The sequence below is a fragment of the Mercenaria mercenaria genome, unplaced genomic scaffold, assembly GCF_021730395.1.
Source record: "Mercenaria mercenaria strain notata unplaced genomic scaffold, MADL_Memer_1 contig_3796, whole genome shotgun sequence".
Lineage (NCBI taxonomy): Eukaryota > Metazoa > Mollusca > Bivalvia > Venerida > Veneridae > Mercenaria > Mercenaria mercenaria.
This window is the reverse complement of record NW_026461970.1, coordinates 28,295-41,535: the sequence shown is the minus strand read 5'-3', so window position 1 is coordinate 41,535 and position 13,241 is coordinate 28,295. Positions and strand designations below refer to the sequence as shown.

At 34.6% G+C, this 13,241-nt stretch overlaps 1 protein-coding gene across 1 annotated transcript in view; it reads right to left on the bottom strand.

Moving 5' to 3' along the window:
- LOC128553409 (arylsulfatase J-like) overlaps nt 1-13,241 on the bottom strand; it is a 51,071-nt gene that overhangs the window by 13,747 nt on the left and 24,083 nt on the right. The window contains exon 5 of the mRNA XM_053534551.1: nt 11,033-11,128. Coding sequence (XP_053390526.1) covers nt 11,033-11,128 — 96 coding nt within the window. The remainder of the gene's footprint in view (nt 1-11,032; nt 11,129-13,241) is intronic.

Sequence of the window (13,241 nt, the reverse complement as noted above, 5' to 3'; positions counted from 1 at the left end):
CAGATTTAAATAGTGTTTGGTACACAGATGTAACATTAAACAATCCAGGTAATAGTCGACTTTGAGGTCAGTTGGTCAAAGGTCAAGGTCAAAATGACCCGGGACAGTTAAAGGTTTCGGAATGATAATTTGAGAATTCTTAGGCATAGGATCATAAATTTTTGTACATAGGTTTAACATCATAAAATACAGGACAAGTTTGATATTGAGGTCAGTAGGTCAAAGGCCACAATGACTTAGACGTCAATAATAGTTTGACTTAGTGTGCACTGTATATCCACTGGGAAGGTTTGTGTTCTCTGTACATCCACTGGGAAGGTTTGTGTGGGGCTATTTATCGCGGTTAGTGATAGTTCTAGTTCAGTAAGGTGTTAGCCCTTGAGGTTAAGTGTTTAAAGTGGAATTATACGTATTTATTTCAAGTAAAAATCCAGCTGAAATAGATGTTTATGTAAAATGGGTGTTGGAAATTATAGCTTTTAACCCAATATACTAAACTTTTCCTTTTTACCAGTACGAAATAATAACATTTCAAATATGACTTTTCTTATTTTGACTGGGGCATAATGTCAATTTAATAAAATTTGACCAAGCCAGGATATGAATGAAACTTCATAGTAGTAAGCCTGTGTTGTAGTTGTGCATATTCTAGACGCATAAGATTGAATATTGTTTAGCTACTTGAAGAAGACATTTGTTGGCATCTACATCAGCCTCTTGATTAAGTGAAGATATTTTTTTTTTATTTTGCCCATTAACAACTAGTGAGAATATATTAAAACTTCACAAAGTTGTTCGGTGTAGTAAACTGATACGCACTACAAATGGTCCATAAGTCTTTATGGTGATTTACAAAGTTATGATGCTTAGAAATATTTGGCTAAGTCTTTAATTTCTATTAGCATTTTTAGCTCATCTGAGCACAAAGTGCTAGGGTGAGCTATTGTGATCGCTCATTGTCCGGCGTCCATCCGTCCGTCTACACTAAACAGCATCTCCTCTAATACCTTTTGGTGGAAGCTGATGAATATGCGTATGGTGGAAACTTAAAAAAAATCTTCTTGTATGAAACTGCTGACCCGATTTGAAAATAATTACATGAACATGGACCTTGTGTAACACTCTACAAAGATTGTTAAAATTATTTTGATTTGTCAAAAAACATGGCTGCCAGGAGGTGTAGCCATTTTTCCCTATATTTGTATATCGGAAACATAAAACATTCTTGTCAGATCCAATTTTTAGATAACAAATGATTCTTCGGTGACCCTTTACGAAGATTGTACAAATTATTCTGTTTCCTCAAAAGCATTGCCACTAGCTGTGGTCACTTTACACCTTATTTATGTAGTGGAAATTTTAAAAAATCTTCATGTTTGATATTGTCATATCGCATCCTTCACCAATGTCTTACCCCACCTTTACCCCCACCCTAACAAGCAATTAAACTCAGGTGAGCGATAAAGGGCCATCATGGCCCACTTGTTTTGTATACATGCTGGAAAATAATTACACTTTTTTTGTCTTTCAGGTCTGCTCAGCTTGGTCAGTTCACAAATATTTTGTTAGAAAGTCTGCAAAGCCATCGACTTGAATATACTGGTTATTTTCCTTGTACCAACAATATGGAAATAAAATTTGTTTATAAATTTGAAAGGCTTATTAGAATTTTTAACTTTGTTATTTGATCCACTGCCATGAGTGGCGTGGGGGCGGGTTATAGAGATGGTCTCCGTCCGCCCGTAACAATTGTGCCTGCTCCATATAACTTAAACCCCTTGAAGGGTTTTCATAAACTTAGGTCAAATGATCACCCCAACAAGACGATGTGCAGAACTCAATGAGTCAGCCATGTCGGCTCGAGTCAAAGTCACAACTTGAGGTGTAAAGTTTGAGACTTCCATTTTGTGTCCGCCTTGTATCTCCTTAACCCTTTGAAGGATTTTAAATGAACTGATTAGCGTGACTCATGGATTTGCTGATCCTATTCTGTCGTTCATTTCGCATGAACACTGAAAAAATAAGTTTCCTTTCTTATATTTACATTATATTTTCTTTTCATTTGTAAACAAGATAATATTATAAACTGCACATATTTTGAGGCATTTAACATTAGAATTGTGTTCACCAGACAGAACAACTGCGATGTCAAAATTGAGCCGTACCATGAGAAAACCAACAAAGTGCGTTTGCGACTAGTCTGCGCATCCAAGCAGTCTGGTCAGAATCCATGCTGTTCGCTAACAGTTTCTCTAATTGCAATAGGCTTTGAAAGCGAACAGCATGGATCCTGACCAGATTGCTTGGATGCACACACTGGTCTGGATCCATGTTGGTCGCAAACGCACTATGTTGGTTTTCCCGTGGCGCAGCTCATATAAGGAATGTTCTCCCGGACTATACGTGGATATTGTCAAAACATCGGTCGGTTATAAATAAGCATCGATGACGTAACTTTTGCACCTTACCTTTTGCTGTTAATACGAAATGAACGTCAGAATTTTCAATGAAAAGAAATAGGGCAAATGTAAATATTATGACTTGGCTGTATTGTATATTCATGATTCTTTTTATATTAAATTTATTTCTGCAATCTCTAAGCATATCGCTTGGAACAAATTCATTGTTTTCACCGTACGTAGAGTAGATTATATAAATACTTAACAACGTCAATGCTTCCATCTAGTACCGTCAACCCTTCCACTATCCATAACAGTGGCAGGGGATATAGTTGTCTGCCTTGTTCACAATACCAATGATGAGCTTACATGAAAAGATGGGCTGCTTTAAAGATAAATCTTTCATTTTTATAAGCTGATTTGCTATAGTGCTTGACACACTGGTCTGGACCCATGCTGGTCGCAAACGCACTATGTTGGTTTTCTCGTGGCGCAGCTCATATAAGGAATGTTTTCCAGGACTATACGTGGATATCGTCAAAACAGCGGTCGGTTATAACTAAGCAGCGATGACATAACTTTTGCGCCTTTTCTTTTGCTGTTCATACGAAATGAACGTCATTATTTTCAATGGAAAAGAATAAGGCAAATGTAAATATTATGACTTGGCTGTAATGTATACTCATGATTTTTTTTATATTAAATTTATTTCTGCAATCTCTCAGCATATCGCTGGGAACAAATTCATTGATTTCACCGTACGTAGAGTAGATTATATTATATACTTAATTAGCAACGTCAATGCTTCCATCTAGTACCGTCAACCCTTCCACTATCAATAACAGTGGCAGGGGTTATAGTTGTCTGCCTTCTTCACAATACCAACGATGAGCTTACATGAGAAGATGGGCTGCTTTAAAGATAAATCTTTTATTTTTATAAGCTGATTTGCCATAGTGCTTGAGCAATACTTCTGTCTGTTAAGACAACAGCAAATATCAATGTATTTTCGATATTTGAGAGGTGATAATTATCAACAAAACAAGTCTCCAATGACAGTCCTAGTCATTTTGTCTGAAAACATTCGAGGAATCCAGTTATCTCATATAAAAATCTTTGATCTTTTAGTAAGAAGATAGATCCGGTGGACTTCGTGCATGCTCCTGAGTAGATATACTTCCATCTGCATTGCAGTAATATATTTGATTATTTACACAAATCTATTGGCTTCTAAATATTCAAGCTTTAAAGTAATGAATTCACATTTTATACACAACTGTAAAAGCACATATTTCCGCTGGGTTAAAATTTCGCGAATTTGAATTTCGGGATACGTTGGTAGTTACCGTGCCCTCGTTCTACTGAGCTCGGGCACTAACCAATCCCCCAGAATTCAGCAGATGTTATAACACATATTATCCTTACAAAGGAAAGTGTGGGGTGGGGCGGGGGGGGGGGAAGAGAAGAAAATCTTTAAGTTGTCGGCTGATTTTTTTTTTTTTTTAATCTTGCAACACTTTTAAAAACTGATACTTCTATTTCTTATTATGTGATTCAGATATGAATAGCACACTCCAAATTTTATTCGCTAATAGTTTAGTATATCATATTTCACACAGTAGTATAGACGCTCACGTGTAACCTAAAACCCTAGAAGAAACACCACGATTTGAGTTATGAAAATATATATATTTGATCAACAAATGAATATTAATATAATTTTTTATGCAGTATCGTTTTCTTACAAGATAGGTAGGGGTGGCACTGATAACTGCTAAGGGTTGTCTAAATCACACATCTGGCGCTAAAATCTTTCATGTCAGTCAAAATGTATATAGGCCTAATATAGAGTTGTTTATCAGACACAAAACAATTCTACATAGTTCTACAATTGCGCCACATCTCCATAAACAAACAAAGAAAAGCATATTAAAAACTCACAATAATTTATCAGTTTTAGCATAAATCATACTTTTGAATACATTACAAACGTCATCGAATGCGCGGATAAAGCTCGGATCGATTAAACATGTACAATAGACGAAAACTATGACACCCTTAAGTCCTATTTATTGTCGGTATTTAGAAATTAAGCGTGTTTTTCACGACTATTTTTGTAAAAACAATTAAACTAGAATAAATTCTGTACAATTAAGAATAAGATTTGTTGCAAGTCAGAAACAAGAAGGCTGGATAATCGCAAAGTTTTAGGATTATGCAGCGGTTAAATTTTGTTGTTTATTTACATTTCCAAGCAGGTGCGCGTCACGCGCAGACTGTGTCACTGTGATGAAACTGTCCTAAGTCAAAAGTTTATTCCTATGTACGAGAGATACGAGTGTTTCTTGAAACGCACATAAGTGCAATCTTATTCCAGTCCTAACTTTACACTTAGGAATAAGACTTACGATTCTTTATGAAACGCACCCCAGAACTGTAAGTAAAGAAGCTTCTCAAGCACCTTTTTGCTATTTCGTCAAATATGGTAGCATTATAAAGTAAAAATGGCGGCACCCAATGTCCCTGCTGATGGTAAGATCAAAGCCATTGTTAAAACTTAAATTTTGTTGGACTATTGATATCTGTACGGTCTGACCATGGCTCAAATTTTATGACTAACATATTTCAGCAGGTATTTCATACTTTAGGCATAGAATAATTAAATCTTCATCCAATCATCGAGAAAGTCAATGAACCTTAGAAAGATTTCACGAAACATTGAACAATATGATTATGACCTATCGTTTTGGTACAGAGAGAGACTGGGATGAAGGTTTTCATTTATTCCTATTTGTTGTAAGAGATTCTGCGCAAGGAACGACTGGCCTCAGTCAATTTGATTAGTGTTTAGTCTCACTGCCTTTGGATCTTTAAGATAACTTAAAGAGAAATTTCTCTTAGAAGACAACACTTCCTTAGATCTATTTCAATATGTTTCTGACTTTAGAACTATGTTAACAAAACTTGTGAACTGGCATGTTCATATTTGCAATCAGCTCTAAACAAAATGAGATCAAGTACTTACGAATGTGCCGCCGAAGAAAGACGGTATACAACAAATATCCAAGTTTTTAGAACGTTAACCTAACCCTGTTAAACCATTACAAGCTAGATAGTAATTTCAAGTGATCTGATTTACATTAATAAATCTCATTGGAGGCGTAAGCCAACAGTGTTTTGTCATTTAAAGTTGTTAAAGCACGTGATTGTTAAAAATAGCCGTTCTAAAGCCGTTTAGTGTTAATTTACCTGTTAGTGAGGAAATAATACTTCATAATAAAGACATTCTACAAAACCTGGTTGAAACACTTCCCCAATCTGAATACCAACAAAGAGATTGTTTCGAGATGTGCCTCGAGAACTGAAAGAATCTTTAATGACATTGAACTTACACATTCAACTTAAGTCAAACAACATTCTTATAGAATGAACTCATCAGAACTGAAATATGTAAAAGTTAGAGGAAATAAAATATTTTTTGAATAACCATTTCATTGAACAGAGCAACATTAACTTGAGTTCTTCATTTATTCTTCTTTCAAAAACCTAACTTATCTTACGGGTTGTGTACAGATAACAAGAAAGTTAAAGCGTCATAAAATCTTACTTATTTCCTATGCCCTCAAAATGACGACTGCATTGATAATGATGCACATGTAAATTTGTGACAAAATTTAAATTAAGCACAATGCACAATCTTTTCAAATTAACCTCTCTACAATTAGTCGCTATGTTTTCCTATTTGATGATGCTATGACATATAAAGTTTAAAACTGCGATGCTTTTCTCCTAAATCCCTGTTTTTGTCTGTCTTGTGTTGCTGCTGTTGTGATTTACAATGTTGGGAGACTGCGTTTTAGGAACTTAAGGAAAGTGGCTTTCATCCTTGCTATTTTCCCTTTTCTCAAACACTTTATCCCTTTTGTCTACCCCTTACCACCTTTTACTATTAAGCATATAATGAAAATGTACTTGTTGTTCGATTTTTGAAGCAACCCGTCTACTATATTTTTTTCCGCTACAGTTTCCTTTCCTCCCCGGCCTACTATGCGATGTATGACTCTATGGATGGGTTTTGTTGCTCTGTGCTTCTGGAAAAACTATGCTTACAAATATTTTTGTTAAAGCGATTTTAGTAAGTTCCTATCACAGATAATGCTAAACAAGTTTCAGCATGGTAGCATCTTAAGGTTTATTCCAGTATAACGTTAAGCTATTTGGTATGAAAAAAAATCCCTATCAACATAAAGATTGTTCTATAGTGTACTGAGTCCTGTAAAATGGAATATTATTTGTTTTTCATGCGTTGTATTTCAAGTGAATTTTATATTAATACCATACAATACTTCTGTCCAATATTGTTTGGATTTGAGCCAATGCCATATCTCCCTGGCTGAACATCTGACACATTTTGCCAGTAGATTAAGGTACTGTGCGCAAACTAACGATTTTTAACGGACTGTTATGAATTTTTGCCAAATTAAAGTTGACGATATTTCCGATTGACTGGTATTTTCCCAGCTTTTGTTATTCTCCATTTTGCAGATGTATATCTCAAAACATGGCCACTAACGTTATTTTTTTTTCAGCAGAGTGCAAAATGACGCACTTGACTGGTGTTTTTTTTTAAGTAGCGTTTTTATATACAACGAAAATACGGCAAAAAATCAATATTTTCAAGTTTGTATTAAATTTTCTTTCCAATGATATATAATTTGTCAAGTTTATTTCGACGTAACATCGGAGGTAAACGATTTATGAACACAAAAAAAAACGTAAAACTGACGTCGAGTTTCACCCAAAATTTTGCGTAAAGACGCCCATATTTAAGAAACTGCCGGAGAGCTTTTAGAATAAATTTGAACAAGCGTGCAAAATTTCATTCGCTATCGATTCCGTAGACGAAACATGGGGGTCGCCGTTTTATATTTCGCTCTATTTACCGCGGCGTTTTCTCTACCACCAATTAAAATAACGACGTTTTTATACTTATTTCGTAAACATCCATAAGTTTAAATTCAGTTTCTGTTCTGTTGGTTGATATAATGAAATGATATCAGAATAATGATAAAACGAAAACGTTATTTTATGATACTCTTCAAACAGATGAATGTTTTCGAGAAAATGTTCTATACATGACAAACAGACAGATTATATTACAGACAACAACTTCGCTTAAGTGTCTGTACAAAGTGTTTTGAAGTACCTAACACCAGTTTTGCCTATTTTGTTTATTTGCCGTGTTAATTTGTGAAATGCATGTATATAAAATTCAAAGGAACACCAGCAAGTGAATACCAAACTTCAATAACAAAAATGGTGAGTTCGAACTCTAGTATATTGAAGAGTGCGCAGTTACTGATTCCATCTTTACATAGAAACAGCTAACAGTAATTCAGATTACGCAGACAATAATCTAATGATGGGAGAAAAGGATCTGTCCCATAAGTTTATTTAACACGTTTAATGTGTTACGAATCGCATATACCTCCAACACGTTCACACTGCATAGTTTCACTCGCAGATACATTGATCCGAAGTGTCAACAGAACAGTTTGCAACAAGTTTGAAAATGCAAACGTGTTAATTTTTTACCTTTAAAAACAACTGTGGTATTTGTATGGTTTGAACCAACGTCTTCTGATATCAGACGCAAACTTTCATCGATGTATTCTGTAACAATTTAGAAAACGATCTTAACTTTTATGGTTTGACAGGTTTAAGTGACAGATATTAAACAGTCGCTAGTAGTATGAATGACATAAGGAAATTAAAAAAATGAATGTGTGTAAGAAAAAAGAATCAAACTTTACATTGTATATTTCCAAACTGCACTTTTAGCCATGATAATCTATTGTTTTAATAGGACTATAAAAACTGCACTCATTTATCGAAATAACTGCATTTTTATTAAGAACACAACGTCTTCTTCGTTTTCTTCTATACAATTGCATCTGGTCTTCGTCACACAAACTGGCCAACTGCACTTCTGGCGAGGAAGTTCGAACTTGTGCCTGTTTTTTCTCCAGCTACCATCTTGTTTGTTTGTTTTGGGTTTAGCGCCATTTTTCAACAGTATTTCAGTCATGTAACGACGAGCAGGTAACCCAACCAGTGTTCCTGGATTATTTACCAGTACAAACCTGATCTCTGCAAGTAATGTCAACTTCCCCACATGAATCAGAGGTGGAGGACTAATGATTTTAGACACAATGGCGTTAATCAAATAGTCACAGAGAACATACGCCCCGCCCGAGGATCAAATTCGCGACCCCGCGATCCGTAGACCGATGCTCTAAATACTGAGCTAAGCAAGCGGACTGATAGCTAGCATCGTGTGCACACAAGTCACGTGCTGTATTACTTTCTATAATGGTTCTTTTTGTCCCTATCATACGTTCGACAGATAACCAAAGGAAGACAAAGATACATTGACATAGGAATATCCAGAACCGGCATGAATCATACCTGGAAATTAATTTCCGTGAAAATAAATTTAAAACGAAGTCTTAGATGAACACCAAAATATCAAGTAATAGTATTTTTTTAGAACTATAACATTTGATTTGTGTATCAAATGATGCTTGTTTGTAAGTTATATTCACCTTTCTGCTAATGTTTTAGCATTTCGACAAATATTGTTAATGATCTCAAATGTAAATAAGGTTTGTAAGAATTGAAGCTGTAACTACAAATAAAAAATCAGCGTAAGCCCGGTGAATACGACTTTTGGCTACGTAGAAAGTACTTAAGGTATTAGATCACTAATAGTAATGTTTACAAAATGGCCTTTGCTTGGTATGTTCTGAAAGGTTACTGTGTTTCGCACTATTTTGCAATTTTAAAATAACTTTTACCGTGCCGATTTTTATAAATTTTGTATAACTTATGGTAGCTCCTCAAGCTCAAGTAGAGACAAAGTTCAAAGTGATGGCCACTATCCAAAACGTTTGCAGAGAACTCATTTTACCATTAATTTTAATAAAAGAGACATCAAACTATCGGTAAACAATTTTAAAACACAAAATAAAAATGTCAATATCATTTTTCTATGGTGCCTCAAGTAAACGGATTTAATGAGACAGAATTCATACTTTAACATTGAAAAAATAAGGTCGAATGCTGTGTTTCTGTTTTGAATTTTGCTTACTTCATTTAAAATAGCCTTAGGCAGACGTAAAACCTACCTACATTTCTTCCACAATATATAATCTAAGAGTGAAAGCAAAATACAGAACTTTCACCGCATGTAACTCAATACTTTTAAAGATGTGTAACTCTACTCCTTCTGTTTAAGTAATAAATTCACTTTAAACACCAAGAAATCGCTTATTAAAATCATCTTTTTCCATTTTTGTACAAGAAATCAATAATAAGTCTTGAAAGAAATAAAACTTACTAGACAAAAAGGAAAATAAGGAGAAAAAAATTGGTCCCAGTAGGGCTTGAACCTACGACCCCCTAAGAATTGCAGTAAAAGTAGGTTTATGGTAGGAATTTAGTACTCTTCAAAAAGGAGGTTCTCTAATAGTAATTTAATACCTTAACCGATACAACATTTCCTGTTGTCAATAAAACGACTGTTTATATTTCTGTGTCATGCATATGGGAGCATTTTCTCGAAATCATTCAATTTTTCAAGAATTTCATGAAATAAAATCTTATTTTCATCATTTATTGGAATTTAATATCATGGTATCCACAAGTATCAACAGAAACCGAATTTAAATTACTGGAAATTTACGAAAAAAGGTATAAGAAACGCACTAATTTTTACAGGGGGAGGCGGGGGGCGGGGTAGGGGAAGAGCCACGATATATAGAGCGAAATCTAAGACGATGGCCCCACTTTTCTTATACGGAATCGATAGCGATTGAAATTTTGCACGCTTGTTCAAATTTATTCAAAAAGAAAAATATCTGGCCGTTTCTTAAATATGGGCGTCTTTACGGAAAATTTTGGGTGAAGCTCGGCCTCAGTTTTGCGTGTTTTGCGGTCATTAATCGTTTGCCTCCGATGTGACGTCGAAATAAACTTGACAAATTATATATCATTTGAGAGATAATTTTGATACAAACTTGGAAATATTGATTTTTGTCATATTTTTGTTGTATATAAACACGCTACTTAAAAACATGTGAAGTACGTCATTTTGCGATCTGCTGAAAAGAAAAACGTTAGTGGTCACGTTTGAAGATTTACAGCTGCAAAATGGAGCAAGCTGGAAACATACCAGTCAATCGGAAATATCGTCAACTTTAATTTGGCAAAATTTCATAACGGTCCGTTGAAAATTGTTAAGTGGCGCATATTACCTTAAGTTTGTACGTAGGTTATAAGGTTCAGCAAATACAGCATTTCCCAGAAGAAAAAAGAACATATATACCTTTGATTAAAATCTTACGTTGAAATCATAGCCGCGTTTAGTTCAAAATTGATAGAACATTTTCAACTGTGTGCGGGACTGAATACATTACTCAGACGATAAAAATTATCCGCCATTTCCGTCAAGAGTGAACGTAAGTAGTTTAAAGGAAAAGAAACCGAACACCCTAATACTAACATCTCTCTGAACGCATATTTTCTCAGTCAATACTACGACAGTTGCTAAACGTCATAATAAAAACACTTACCTGTACTGAATATAAGCAAAGTATCTTTCCACAATTCACGTTTCTTCAAGGCATCTACTATACTTCCTATCGCATCATCCATGCAAGTAACCATACCTAGTTAAAAATTGAATCATTTTTATTATTACAAGAATGCGATTTTTAATATTTAATATAAGATGATACAAGACGATAATTTAATAACTGTCAGCAGGTTTAAAAGTTACCGACCACCAAACTCAAGAGTCATGCTTTGGTCAATTCCGTAACAGTTTACTATCTCAAAACCCTTCATAAGACTTAAATATGCAGTTATGTTTCAAAATTGTCGTATATTTTGCATGAAATGTGGTTTGCATACCCCTTTGTCGCCTTTTTCATGCTCACCTTTAAGGTACTTAATTGCTTTTTCAAACAAAAAATGTCCATTGATCTTTAACTTCTTAATAAAAAAATGATAACATAAATTGCAGAAAGTGTACCGCCTATCGTTTAGCTTGTGACTGATATCATATGCGTTGGTTACTGGATACTTAATAGTTAAAACGTATTTGTTCATCGAGAAAATTAATCTGCATTTTCACATTTCAGTGTTAATCAGAAATCAATGCTTTCACAAAGGCGGGATAATCAAGTATGATATATATTCAATTAGATTATATAACTGTAACTGACAGGTGGGTCATTCAGCTCAATTGTTCAATTAAACATAATAATTTCATAAGTGGCAGTTTTAAACTGTTCTGAAATTTAATTCATGTGGATGTGTGAATGTTTTTTTTTTTTTTTTTTTTTTTTTCGTTTTTTTTTCTTTTTTGTCACGAATTTCACGAAAAGAATGTAGTATTACCTTATTTACGACCAGTCACGTTTAACTTAGTTCAGCAATGAATCAGTTTCAAGTAAAATGTGTTTTATCATACTTCCGGTTGTTCATATACTTTCGGATCTATTCAAAGCATTAATTTTAAATACATGTGTATTGGCTTTCTTATATCTCTTAAATCGTCTATTTGCTCTCATCTACTGTGAAATCAATTAAACAAAAGCATAATTATATGTTTTACTGAGATATTAATTCTCGTAAATGCAATGTAATCCAGGCGACAATGAGTATTGAAAGATAATTAGACATTTAATTATATAGTAAAAGTTTGAAATGGACCTGAAGAGTTGTAGTACGAAGCAAAGCGACCATCATTTTGACAATACCAAAACAGATCAGAGAAAAAGCAAGAGATGTCCGAGGACAATGACGCTCGACTATTCGACAGGTTTGTCAATGGAATAAACATAAAAGTCAAAAAAGGGGCGCATTTTTGTATAAATGTAAAGTAGATTGATTGAAGTTGTGCATAGCGTGTCATATCAACACCGTGAACAAACCTATGAAGTTCCGATCCATTCCCATCAGAATGTACTGAACTGACCTAAAAAGTCGACAAAGGGCATAATTCTGTAAAAAAGCAAATCAGAGCTATAGAACCTTTGCATTGTAAGTCAGTTTATAACAGGGAATATTTGTGTGGAGGTATGGAGATACATGCTCACATACAAGGACCGGGAAGCATGGGCGAGCCCAGTAGCTTCAATTTTCTATGAAGAGTTGAGCTAGAAAAACAGTAATAAATTGTCCAGATGTATAACAAAACAAAATTGAAAAACATTTTAACTCTTTTCTCCAGTCATGCCAACGATATAATAAAGGGATCCTAAAGTTCACGGAGTATTTTGCAAATACAACATTACTTCTCAGATAAATTTGACCATTATTTTTCGGTTACGTGTGCGCGTGCGTATGTGTGTTTACGTATGTGTTCTGGTTTAGCGTTTATTCCAATGTTTTTGAATATTAAATCGACGTGTCTTTTTGTAACAATGAAGAAAATGTGTGTGCTTATGTACTGGAATATTGCCCCTTAGACACGTGACATGATACCCAACCCAGCAACATTATATTGATACCTTGCTTGCTAAGTTACATGTATTCCATTACAACTACAAAGGTTGGTTACAGAAATAGAAACCATTATGAACGACAGACCACTCACATATGTCTCATCTGATTGTACCGACCTACAACCCCTGACGCCAGCCCATCTACTTTGCGGTCGGAGAGTTAGTTCCCTTCCATACAAAGATATTGCGGAAAATGTTGAAATCGACATTAATTTAGGTAACTATACAGAAATCACGAAGCGCGCCAAAGTACAAGCGAATCTGATTCGCC